This window comes from Esox lucius, chromosome 20 (assembly GCF_011004845.1).
Source record: "Esox lucius isolate fEsoLuc1 chromosome 20, fEsoLuc1.pri, whole genome shotgun sequence".
Classification (NCBI taxonomy): domain Eukaryota; kingdom Metazoa; phylum Chordata; class Actinopteri; order Esociformes; family Esocidae; genus Esox; species Esox lucius.
Genome location: NC_047588.1, coordinates 37,099,537 through 37,112,988, shown reverse-complemented (window position 1 = coordinate 37,112,988; position 13,452 = coordinate 37,099,537). Strand labels below are relative to the sequence as shown.

The window sequence follows — 13,452 nt, the reverse complement described above, 5'->3', positions numbered from 1 at the left end:
AGGCCGGGACACGACTGGACTCCACAATTAACACAGGACATCCAGCTAATCACCAACTAGGACTATAGCCGGGCATGGCACGGCTAAAATAGGTGGAACATTTACAACCAGAGTAAAACAACAGACGACAACTAAGACAACTGACACTCAGTAAGACAACTGACAATCAGAAATGGGTGGAACATTTCAGTATAGGAGTGGTATCATCATTAAACAATGGACAATCATTCTGCGTAAAAAGAATCGGACACATCCCGCTACAACGAGCCGGGCATGAGTCCACAGGTCTCTGGTACATAACACATCAAAACGAATTCTATTCAACTGGTTCCCTAAGTGCTTTAACACTAAGGTATTTGCCCTTAAGTACATCTGCAAAGCTGATCACAGACTATGCTCCTTCTGGGGGGACGTATTGCTGGAAAATCTCACTGATCACATGACCCCGGATTAGCTTTCCCAACGCGCTGTGAGTTTGGGTTTCCTGGCGGAGGTACGGCATCTGTCTGTAGCCTTCCCCCGTTCATACAGCCGCCACCACCGACGCCACCTCTTCACCACTTCTGATGCCTTCTCTGGCTTTACACTCCGGTGTCGCTCATTTTAATCACAACCTGCCTCTAGGACATCAGCCCAAAAAACATATATAGAGTAGCAGAGTGGGTGGGAGACTGGGAGAAAGCAGGAGGAGGGGGAGGGAGAGAAACAGAAGTGGGAGGGGGGAGCGACGGGGAGCAGGAGAAGGAGGGCACGACATAGGGACACAGGTCCTATCAGGAGAGAGCAACAGAGAGGTGAGAGTGTGTGTGCGCGGGTGCGCGCGCGCGTGTGTGTGTGTGTGCTGGAGAAGCAACCAGAGAGGCTTCTTTGAGGAGTCAAATGAGACTTGTTCCCGGGACGCCAGCGTGACTGAATGGAGTAAGAGAACCCTTGGGGGCGAACAACAGAGGCAGAGACAGAGCAAGCGAGAGAGAGGGGAGAAAACAGGAGAAGACAGGAGAGCCGTAGCCCTTCAGAAATATGCAGCTCCTCCACTGGATTGGTGCACTCGTCCTCCTGCTCTGCGTTTCCTCTGGAAGCGCCGAGGTCAACAGGTGAGTGAGCATTCAGCCAATCAATAACAGTTATTGCGGGTGGGTCCGTACAGTGTCGACCGGGGTCGCGTGCTTGAAGTGTGGTCGGCGGTTAACGCAGAAGCTTGCAGCAGGTGTAAAGATCCGTGTGAATTGCTGCGAATCAGCCGGGTGGCAGGGGACACAGTCTGTGCACTGTAACGTCGGGGGGAAACGGCTCTGCCAAAGCATTTGCCACCACCCCTAGAAGACACCCCTAACGGCTACTGAGCTGCCACTCTGGCCACGCACGCTCGCATGTCGGACGTGTTTTAAATGCATTTCGACAAAGACGTTTTCGCTTTTACAGCAACCGCGGATTCGCCAAGCTGCTTTCCCCATCAGCAGCAGCATGCGTCTTGAATTAATAAGGCACGTGACATTTATACGGAAAGAGTTGTGTTTTAGTTCCGTTTCGCATGGGTGACTGCCATACATACACTCTCAGGGTGTCTACTCCTTGGCCAAAACTGGTCATCTAAATGTGGCTGGTAGCAAAGCAGCTGTTAATCACCGAAGGACACCTGTCACACTTCAGCAGCCCGTAACCCTCTACTGCAGTGGGCTATTCTGGTGGATTTCCACCAGGTCTCAGATTCTTCCAGTCCCCCTGGAGCCAAGGCTGTTTTTAGGAAGCCAATGTCGGAGACACCAGAATGCCAAACATCTGGGATATTTAAGGACGCACCGGGCTAAAGGTTGCACTTAGCCTTGGTTAACCCAGAAGTCTCGCATTATTGGTCAGATGCTCGATAAATGTCTATGCTCACAGGTGCTAAAGATGCCGTCTGACAGTCAGACTTCTGCGAATAACAAAATAATTTTTGAAACGTCCCATTTCGGCTTGAAGTGTGATATCTTGTTTAGATGTGCAGAATCGCTATGAGACCTCAGTTAGCCATGCCATTACGGTTTTGAAAGGGGCACACATTTGATGACATAGGGCATACATTTGATGACATAGGGCAAACATTTGATGACATAGGGCACACATGTGATGACATAGGGCACACGTGATGACATAGAGCACACATTTGATGACATAGGGCACACATTTGATGACATAGGGCACACATTTGATGACAAAGGGCACACATGTGATGACATAGGGCACACATTTGATGACATAGCGCATACATTTGGCACATACATCACATTATACTGTACACAGATTTCAGGGAACCCTTTTTTAGCTTGACGGTGCCCCTTTACAACCAGTGGCTAAAAATCACCAACTGTATCTTTAAGAGACGAAATAGGAACTGGAATGCACAGCTCCCACCTCTCTCTTTCAAAATGTTCAGCAAGTCTGTAGGCCAAATCTCATCTTCCCTTCCAATATCTGAAAGATGGAAACACCTGTGAATAAAGGATTTGGCCGAGTTACCGGGATTAAGGCTTTTTGCTATCCCCTGCATTCATCTCCCATTTGCTATCTGCACCATTTAAATGTCCATAGGATGTCTAGGAGACATTAGAACAGACTAACTGCCAGAGGGCTCCCAGACAACACACTGCAGCCATAAAGGTGCTGAACGTCAATGTGATATCCCGTTTCACTAGTCAGAGATGACGTTCCTCCCTGACTGTTGAGTGACGCATCCTAAACCAATTTACAGCTTAAAAACACACATGCTACACAATCCCTTACGGAGCTCATTTCCCTGGTCCTCGGGAATAACTTTGAGTGGAATCAGATGGGGGATCACGAACATTCAGGAAGTAGGTACTTGAGGTTTTCATCTTACACTGCTGGGGCTCTAGGGAGTGTTAGAAGAGGGTGTAACGTTCTCTTTTCACGTCTTTAAACTACATCCTGTCAGGCTGCCTGCTCGCCACAGGAAGCCCCCCCCCACTTCTCTTCCAATAGGAAGGATCCAGCAGGGGTGTGGGGGGGGGGGACTTGGCCTGTTCATTTTCCACACTATGAGGCCCTGATTAACCAAGGTGCCCCAAGGGTTGTTTGAGAAAGAGTAAGAGAGACCTAAGATGAAACACCTTGCGGAAGCCGATCGTCACCAGAAGCACACAGGGCACGTGGTAAGGGCCCAATTCTCTGCTCCGTTCGCAGCTTAAACACTGCGACTTGTGTGGAATTGGTTTTTCTATCCGCAACCCATTACAGAGTTATGTTCAAGACCGTATGATGAAACCACCTGTACTCGTCTAATGCACGGTATCGTTCCTCAATCAAGTAGCTGTCGTCATTCAACTGACAGGAGTTTCGTGTCACCGTCCTGTCGTCCATGTTTGTAGGCAACGCAGACAAGTCCCGAGCGGCGGCCAGCCAGGTTTGTGTCGCTATGGAAGGAGGCAGGAGTGTTGCTATGGCTGGAAAAAGAACATCAAAGGACAATGTGAAGGTAGGCCTCTCAACAGAACAGGCTGTGCTTCCGTTAGGTTCGTATTAGGGGTTAGTATTTGACTCTGTCACATTCTGATAGGCAACGAACGGAAAACTAAGAGTGAAACTGAGAAGAATCCTAATTGTTCTCCACAGTTCGGCATGTTTGTTATTCTTGTTTGCAGGAGAACTGTCACGCACAAAACCAGCATGCACGTCCTGTAGGTCAAAACTGTTATTTCACTTTGCGTCAATGTACCTGTTTGAATACTTCTTTCTGTTGGTTGTATCTCCCTCATTGGATGGTTCACCAGCTCAGTGCGACCACGGCTGCAAGCATGGAGAGTGTGTCGGCCCCAACAAGTGCAAGTGTTACTCTGGATACACCGGAAAGACCTGCAACCAAGGTCAGTGGGGTGACTGGGTTCAGCACGACCAAGGTCAGTGGGGTGACCGGGTTCAACGCGACCAAGGTCAGTGGGGTGACTGGGTTCAGCGCGACCAAGGTCAGTGGGGTGACTGGGTTCAGCGCGTCCAAGGTCAGTGGGGTGACTGGGTTCAGCGCGACCAAGGTCAGTGGGGTGACTGGGTTCAGCGCGACCAAGGTCAGTGGGGTGACTGGGTTCAGCGCGACCAAGGTCAGTGGGGTGACTGGGTTCAGCGCGACCAAGGTCAGTGGGGTGACTGGGTTCAGCGCGACCAAGGTCAGTGGGGTGACTGGGTTCAACGCGGGCTATCCTTGTATTCCATTCCATCCAAACATAATAGATCACTTGACGACAATATCTAGACACCTTTTAAGACGCACAGACTTCTCAGCATGGTTTTGCCGACTTGTACGTGATCTGAAGAAGACCACTGAGGGGGGCACGTGTGTTTTTGTCTGCTCAGATCTGAACGAGTGCGGTCTGAAGCCGCGCCCCTGCGAGCACCGCTGCATGAACACACACGGCAGCTACATGTGCTACTGCCTGAACGGGTACACCCTGATGCCGGACGGGACCTGTGTCAGTGAGTGGCCATCGCCTCCTGCTAATATTCCCTCTGAAAACCCCTAGTGTACCTCTGCTGGCATTTAGGAAGTTCACTCCCTGTGTGTGTGTGTGTGTGTGTGTGTGTGTGCAGACTCCAGGACATGCTCCCTGGCCCACTGTCAGTATGGCTGTGAGGAAGTGGAGGGGGAAATCCGTTGCCTCTGCCCGTCCTCAGGGCTGCAGCTGGGGCCAGATGAGAGGACATGCGTGGGTGAGTACCAACACCCTGGACCACCGACACTGACGGCGCGGACGCACTAACCCCATTCCCCTGACACCGTTTGGCCCTAATGAGCGGGTTTGTGGAGGTTCTCGCTGGAAGGCTCCACCTCTTAGATTAGCAGACGCCGCTCACAAAAGAAGGGGTCCGCCGCGTCAAATCCCTGTGAGAACTCCATTATGTGGTCTCGCGTTCCTGCTTCGTCTCAAGGCTTCTCACATAACACCTTCTTCATCCACATTATAGGTGCCGGTTGTACAACATGGGATTGTGTTTCTTTCCACAAAACGGTTTCAGTCAGTCACGGTTCAGGCGCTCAAGTGAAGTGTCAGTCAGGAATGAGAGGTGTCGCGCCGAACAATGAACCCTGCGACGCCCGAAAGACTAACAATGCATCTCTGTCTGTCCCTCTCGGCATGGCCCCTTGCAGACATTGACGAATGTGCGACAGGAAAGAGCTTGTGCCCGTACCACCGGCAGTGTGTCAACACCTTTGGCAGCTACTACTGCAAGTGCCAGAACGGCTACGACCTGAAGTACGTGAACGGCAAATATGACTGCGCAGGTAAGGTTCCCAAATCCCTCCCGCGCAAAAAAAAGGAATGCTGCCGCTAGGCGCGACCCGGCAGCGAGGGTTCAACATGAGCTCATGCCCTTCTTTCAGACAACGATGAGTGCTCGGCCGACAAGCACGCGTGCAGCCTTCAAGCCGTCTGCCTGAATACTCCGGGCTCCTACAAGTGCAAGTGCAAGCCTGGGTTCCGGGGAAGTGGGTTTGAATGCTCTGGTAAGAACCTCCGTCACTCTGTCCCGATCAAAATGTTCATGTTTAAAACGGCATTGGTGTGAAAAGGAACACAATTAGATAGCATAATTTTTTTTTTAATTATTATTATTTCTGGACAGCTTGTATCTGATACCAGCGTGAAACGTCTCCCACGAACGCTCTTCTGTGTTTTACGATTGCATATTTCATCTGTGCTCTTAAAACATCAGCGAAACATGAGCGCTGCCAAAGATGGTTTCCTGTTTTCAGGCAACCTCTGCACTCTACAGATGTTACACAGGGAGAAACACTGATTGAAATCACACCTGTGTAAATATCTGCTGTTCTACCAAGAACAGGAAAGAGGAAAGGAGAGGTCTTTCTGTCTGACCATCTGTCTGTCCACCTGTCTCTATGTTTGTTGCTCTTTCTGTCTGCCCGTTTACCTGTCTCTATGTTTGTTGTTCTCTTAGTGTGTACATCTACTTGCCTCTCCATTGGTCTGTCTCTATATCTGTCCATCTACCCATTTCTCTGTGATTCTCTCTGTTGGTCCGTCTCCCTGTCTCTCGGTTTGTCATTCTCTCTGTCTGTCCATCTACCTTTCTCTTTGTTTGTCTGTCTCTCCCTCTGTAAGCAGGTGAGCTACAGTGCACTTTGAACCAGGCTTTAGGAGCTTGTTGACGTAGCAGAGGTGATATGATAGGTTTGCTGAGACCACAGGGCTTTGAGTAAACTATCTTTATGTTTCTGTAGTCAAGCCCTTTTATCAAAGCTCCTGGGACCAGGGAGACAAAGGCAGTGCAGATGATCATTTCCTCAATGGTGAGACGTGTATGGAATCTAACAAAGCTCTCCGTTTCCTCTGTTTCACACCTCGCCCTGCCCTGCCCTGACCCCAACCCCTCCACTGTCCTGAACCCAATCCTTCCTCCCAATGTCCCCTAACCCCTCCCCAAACCCCGCCCTGTCCCTCACCTCAGGGCTGGCTATGTCGTGTCCGCATCATGCACAGCTTGAGCTGCCGTGTAGAACTGAGCATGAAACCCTTTCAGGCTCTTTGATGAGCAAATAGACAAGCACATGTCACTGTATCTGTAGGCAGTCACACTGCCCGTGCATGGAGCATGATATTCCAGTCTGTCTCCCCTGTGCTGATCGGCCATGTCTGACCACGTGATCAGGGTCAAAGGTATTTCAGTGTGAAGCGGTAAGTCACTAAGAACACGTTTCAACGGCTGACATTACTGAACATTGGGTCGCTTGGCTTCATGGTCCACGTGAACGACAATGGCGTTATAACCCCCTGGGACGTGCAGCCCCAGCGGGTTTTGGTGTCAGGAGCTGCCGAGGTCTTAGCGGTTTCCCTCTCCTGCAGCTATCCCAGACTCCCTGGTGAGGCCGAGGTTCCCGGGGAAGGTGGACAACGAGCAGATCAAGAACGTGATCCCTGAGCCCCACGTCACCACCGCCCCTCAGGTCCGCATGCAGCCCTTCGACTATGACGGGGAAACCTACATCGGTGGCCAGGACGACCTTTCCCCTGTACAGGAGGAGGAGGAAGAGGAGGAAGAAGAAGAAGATGACACACGAAGAGGAGATGTTTTCGGTGAGCAACCTTCCCCGCTAACTGCTTCCCACTAATCCGCCTAGGTGCTGCTTACGCCGGGCTCCCAAAATCACCTTATCACACCAGATCTGAACCTACAGGCATTCTCAGACCACCCATGCTTTGGTAAGGCCGGCTACTAATTCAAAAACAGTACAATCCTCCAATTGTTTCAAATACTCCGAAACGGACAGCATTTTGTGATGGACATGGTATTCGGGCTCCGTGTAGGTCAGTCATGGCGATGGCAACAGCAGAACAGGCAGTGAGATTTGATTTCTGGACGCACGCATATGTAAATGTGTTTGCTAAATTACTTACTGTATATTACACATTGGATTATTATTATTTTCACTCAGTTCAGGAGGGTTACACATTTCATACAGTGCCCTAACGACACTCAGAAGGATGCTTTAGAGCAAGTAGCCAGGCCACGTCAGGAGACAGGGTTACAGTTAGTGCCCTGTGATCTGGCCTGGGAGGAAGAGGGGAGCCTACAATAACCTCATAACCCTTAACCCTGCCCGCCCCTTCTCTCTAGCGGTTATGCCCTGCTGACACGCTGGACATTTTTACAGACCAAGGGGAATTTATGGAGACAAATGCCGGGCAAAATCTCAGGCCCGCAGTTGAACTTCCTCATGCGTTCACACACACACGTCTTGTAAACTAGCGTACTTCCATCAAGCGATCCACTGACAGGGACTGAGGAGTGCTTCGTATTCATTTGGAAGACCTACTGTTGGCTGGACTAGACGGCTGGATGGAGCCCCTTACACGTGACGCGTAATGTCCTTTAAGAAATCTCAAAGCGTCAACCAGTCGGGCAACGTTAGCTTGGGGATTACCATTCTACTTTTCAAAGGTCAGTTCAAAACCCCAGACCTGAGAGTGTGTCCGGGGTCTTGGCCTGTTGTTTCATGTTCGAGGCACTAGTCCGTCTGGCTCGCAATGAAAGGCTCTGGTCAGTCAGGAGAGAATTGCATCTGTTTAGCATATTAGTTTCACATGCTGTAAATCCATCACATCCTGTGAGGTAAAAGTAGCTAGTGTTGCTGAAGGACGAGACGGCTGCTCATTAGCCTGTGCTGGATGTAAATATAGTAAATTGAAGCAGGAGAGTGAATTCCCCTAACCGCGAAAACGAACCAAGTTACTGTTTAAATGTTGCCTTTTCTTCAGTAACTACTCCATGTACATATTCTTTCACTTCTGCCCTGTGAACTGACCTTTGAAGGGAGGCTAAGAACAAGAAAACAGCTGTTAAAATATGTAACAGTCCAACACAGCATGTGTGGGAGGCAGGTGGACTCACCCAGCCCATCAAATGGTCCCACATGACCAGAGCTCTAACCGACCCTAGCCATGGGCCCAAATTGGAGGTGGACAAGCAGGTAAAAACACTTGAGAGAAGGCCATTTTCATTTTAGTTGTAGTACAGAAATATAATGTAGAAACAGCATGAGAATTAGCACGTAAAAGCATGAAAAAAACCAGCTCTTGGGCTAGAACACGTACATAAGGTGCCTGTGTTACTATTACCAGTACCAGAGTGGAGAAAGGATCCCTTGTGGTACGTAACTTAGACATTAGTAACCTTACGCTGATCTACTTATGGAAACAAGTCTGACAGCAGCCTCAGCCTTTGTCCGGGGGGGGGGGGCGAGAGCAAGAGGAGACAAGCCCCAAGACATCCATCAGCTCCGGGGAGGAATTTCACTCTACCGCCATGTGAGCTCCTTGGGAAATTCACAGGCTTCCCATACTCCTATAGTCAGTCCACTAGTGGGAGGGGGGAGGAGGATGAATGAAGCAAAGGGAGGCAAGAGGGGTAGAATGGTGCAGGGACACCAAGCCTTTTATTATCGTCTCTGTGAACAGCTGTCGAGCAAACTGACCTGACTGGCTAACAGAGAGGGTCTTTCATCAGCTCCTTAAATCCCCTTAAACACCATTCCTTTGAGACTGGGCAGGTTCAATTAGCAAAGCCGCTGTACATCTGGTTGTCTCGCTCGCTGACTGGGGGGGAGGTCGGGGGAGTTGAGAGCTTCACGGTGCTTCAGGGGGGGCAGGCTTCCACTTGCATGTGTAAAAGCCCCTGACTGGCTTTTGTTTTATTAGGGGAAATCTATCAACTGCATAATGGTATGGAAGATTGTCAAGGATCACATATCTTCACAGGAATGCTTTGCTACTAAAATTACTTATTTTTACACAGACATTACAGTACGATGCAGTCCATAAGTATTTTTTCTTTGTTACAGTGAGCATTCTTTGGTCATACACTATAGAGGTCTACCTTGGCCAATTAGGTGATTTATCGTTGCTCAGCTAACCAGCGCTTTTTTCGTTTTGTTATTGTTAAATTTACCAAAGAGCTGTACACATCTGCATAATAACAGGCAGCTGTGAAGCCAATTGCCCAAATACTTTTGGTAACCATAAATGGGGGGATTATGTAAAAAAATTATGATATTACAGTACTTCTAAATGGTTAATTCAATATGAATTAAAATACCCTGTAATTTAAGCAGATATCCTGTACCCCATCCAATGTGCTTGAATACCAAGCAAAATCTGTTTAGCCAACAAATGTATAATAACCTAGCACTGATATCCTGTTGTAATATTTATTATTTGTCTTTTTTTTTTTTTGCTAAAGTAAACATAATCTTGACATTTGATGGACCATCTCTTAACAGTGCTCTCTCATTCCCATAGCAGTCCCGGAAGAATTTGAATCAGTGTTTGGTCCTGCAACAGAGGTCAAAGAGTTTGAAGTAGCTCCAGCGCAGGAAGGTAATCCTAACGTTTGCACGGTCTGAGTATCATACCATAATAATTCCTGTGCGCAGTATAACGTATGACTGTATCTTCCAGAGTTCATCATGGACTGCAACTTCGATCAGGGCGCTTGTGAGTGGGTTCAGGACAAGGCCGACAGCTTTGACTGGAGCGTGTCATATCATGAAAACGGTACACATCTTATGAACAGTGTTTCGTTAAATGTGATGTGTAGATGTATATAATTCACACAAAGACTTACAAGGAAAAAAATTATAAATAGACGATTGTCTGACTCTTCGAGGAAAACGCTCCTTGCAGCCCTTTAACCCCCGCATTCCCAAATAGCTGTTAGCTATCCATTTCTCACCAGGATTTCACTAAAACGTCTTTGGTCTCACCCCCTCAGGTATGGAATACTACATGGCTATGAGTGGCCAGCTGGGGGAGAAGCAGGACCAGGCCAGGCTAAAGCTGCTCCTCAGCCACCGCGCCCAGCAGGGTGCCTTCTGCCTTACCTTCAACTACCGTTTCGTGGGCAGCAACGTTGGCAAGCTGCGTGTGCTGCTCAACAACAACGCTTACCCGGTTTGGGAGCAGAGCCGGAGCCGAGGCCAGGACTGGCAGACAGAACTTCTCACCGTGGCCTGGAAGAAACAGGCCCCGGAATATGTGAGTAACCATTCCATTCCAGATGCCTGGATCGTGAAATGCACGTGTGTTTACGTATTAACTGTTAAGCAGACGCTCTTATCCATAGAGATTTGCAGGAGCAAATTGCCACACAGTGCCCAGGGCTGAATGACATAATAGAAAATACGTTTTGACTTGTTGTCTCCTGGATTCGAACATGCAACCCATCAGTTTGGCCTACCCGCGGCCCTCCTGCTGCATCAATGGGCTCACAGAAATGGATCTATGGAATCATGCTGTGTCAGGAGATAATTGTGTGTTCTGTAAATGCTAGATTCAACAGGCCAGTGTTTACAGAGCTTTTTCATTTAATTATCGCCTTGCAAGTACCCCCGCCTCCAGAACATTTAATAACCTCGCTCTCACTCCGCAGATCATCTTTGAAGCAGAACGTGGGACTGGAGTCGGTGGAGAGATTGGACTGGACAACGTGGTTCTCACCTCAGGCTCCTGTCAGGAGGAAGACACCACCATCTTTTAGACCACTCCACTTGGTGAACCTGTTCATTTCTGACACACCTCAGAGACAGAGTTAGTGGCAGTTTCTCTACTTTTAGTTTGCTCTTTACATAAGGCGAACACATCTTCATGAACCCGAAAATAAGGGTATCTTTTTTATTCACAGTACTGTATGTTCAACAAGTGTTAGGGAACGGTTGTATTTGCAGAATGTTTGCCTGTTCAGCAGTCTACATGGAAAAGTGTTGCACAGTTGAGAGTTTGAGCATTGATATGTGGAGGGATTTCTGCAAGTTTACAAGTCTCTGCTTTCCCTCAAGGGCCACCAAGATAAAAAAAAAAGTCCTGTCCACAAATAAATGCTCCACCACATAAATGCAGTGATGTTTTAACAAAAGAATGCTTTTAACTATTTTCGCACAGTTTTTATGTGAAGATATGACAGATTTGTCAACAAAGTGTCCACAAAAACAAGATGTATTGTGTTTTATTTGCATTTTTGAAGTGATGTTTAAATATCTTTAGCTACAAAATAGAAAAATGACATCCTAAGACATGTAACAGAGTTACATCAACTGAAATATGAATATTGGATTCATTAAGAAGTCTTTCCCTTGAAGGTTACTAAGTTTGTATGATCATATTATTTGTATGTAACAAATGTATAACTGCTGTAAATCATGCTTTCGTATTGTATTACATAAAAATGTTTTTATAATGGCTCTGTTCATATTTAATTCTCATTGTCTTGGAACTAGTAACTCCTACTTTTGTAATCAGAAAACCATTACCATAATATTGGTAAATGAATTTGGCATTTACTGAAATGTATGCATTTAATAGATAGAAATCGTACCGCTATCAGAGATGGGACGTCACTCTGAGGGATGTAGCACCAACTAGGTGGGATGGTCTCAGCCTGCTTCAACCCAGTCGCCCCTTTGACATCCATGACAGGGATAACGGTCTCTAGAACGCTCTCATCCAACTCTGTCCACCTCTCAGTCTCTCTGTGGTGGTTATTAAATCTAAATTATAGAAACTTCCCAAAACATTATCAGGTTTAAATAAAATCCTGGTTGCAGCATTTCAGTTTTCCCGACTTTCTCCTGGCACTGTGAATCTTGAGACAGATTTCTAGATGACTAGAATGTTCACCTGTGAACTAAGTTACATTTTAGTCATTTAGCAGATATTCTTATCCAGGGCAGCTATAGCCGAACACGGTGAGGGATAACAAATCCACCGATGTCACTTGCCCCAAGAACGGACTACTTCACCATGTCAGGGGCTCGCTTCGTCCACGTACCTCACAGCAACCGTCTCTCAGCCCTACAATATTGCTGTCTGGCTAGCCCAACTTGAATAAACAACAACTAAATAAATAAAAAAAAAGATTTACTTGGTAATATGATCGCTCATGCAGATCAAAATCAGTCAATGTTCGTCATTCAGTAGTAGCAAAGAATCCACCTTTTTAAACGGTTACCATTATAAAATAATAACTCTAAATCTTGCGCTGAGGCACTTTTGTAAATACATGTAAAAACATTATTTCGTAAGATAATATTTCATTCATCTTACTTTTCTAAATAAGATATGCTTATAGTTCATACGTTTTAAAAGAGCTAGGTGAAACAACCACACCGTTTAGTTGTAAGTGCATTATAATTGAGACCCAATCTCAAATAGTACTACATGAACGTACTTCGCGGATGACGGTGAACTTCGTACTACGTTGTGTATAGTAAGCTTGTATGCCAAACCAATTGGAACCAATTTGGATATACTCGTAATAAAATGTTCTCAACTTTAGATCATTTTTGTCGCGACTCTACTCAATTCGTCTTTTCTGTTTTTCCATTGGACAAAAGTTAGGATAGTACCCGGTACCCGATAATTTTTCTAGCTTTTCCACTGCATGGTACCGGCTCAACTCTACTTGCCTCTAATCGCTTTTGTCAAACATTTACATCGCGCCAAGTGTGAATATTTAGCTAGAAACCATTAAGCGTTGCGTTAAACTGATGAAGTTTACTTCTACCATAAATAGCATATATGAACTGAATGGCTTTTACCACTGGCCGTTTTAGTTTACAATCCAGTAGTATGTTACTACTTGGAATAGTCATAAGAAATGAGGCCATGCTAGCGAGACTGAAGACGAACTTTACACCAACAATTTCATTTCATGGCACAACAATGTCCGTTTTTCTTTCATTCGTGAAATACATTGATACAATAAATAAAATATGTGACGATAACAGACATTCATCAAGTGAAAAAAACGAGAGAATCGTGGAAACCACTCTTTACTGTGCAGGGGGTTGTGGTCTTTACCCCAAAAAGCACGCGTACTTTGGAAAATGCACCAGCAATAGTAGATTATCCGGGAACATTTGGCATACTATTTTCAGCGTATCATGGTTTA

General features: G+C 46.9%; 1 protein-coding gene across 3 annotated transcripts; it reads left to right on the top strand.

The window, feature by feature from the left end:
- Positions 1 to 700: 700 nt before the first annotated feature.
- egfl6 (EGF-like-domain, multiple 6) lies at positions 701 to 11,741 on the top strand. 3 transcript variants are annotated; one of them, XM_010884375.4, is made up of 13 exons: positions 701 to 1,094; positions 3,369 to 3,475; positions 3,771 to 3,863; positions 4,348 to 4,467; positions 4,582 to 4,701; positions 5,141 to 5,275; positions 5,375 to 5,497; positions 6,233 to 6,301; positions 6,855 to 7,085; positions 9,810 to 9,884; positions 9,966 to 10,061; positions 10,279 to 10,541; positions 10,936 to 11,741. In XM_010884375.4, the coding sequence occupies exons 1-13, from the start codon at positions 1,021 to 1,023 to the stop codon at positions 11,041 to 11,043; spliced, it is 1,614 nt and encodes a 537-aa protein (XP_010882677.2). In that variant the 5' UTR covers positions 701 to 1,020; the 3' UTR covers positions 11,044 to 11,741. The 3 variants fall into 3 exon arrangements, with proteins under 3 accessions (XP_010882677.2, XP_010882676.2, XP_010882678.2); XM_010884374.4 differs by having other exon boundaries at positions 702 to 1,094; positions 9,807 to 9,884; XM_010884376.4 differs by lacking the exon at positions 6,233 to 6,301 and having other exon boundaries at positions 702 to 1,094; positions 9,807 to 9,884.
- Positions 11,742 to 13,452: the final 1,711 nt, after the last annotated feature.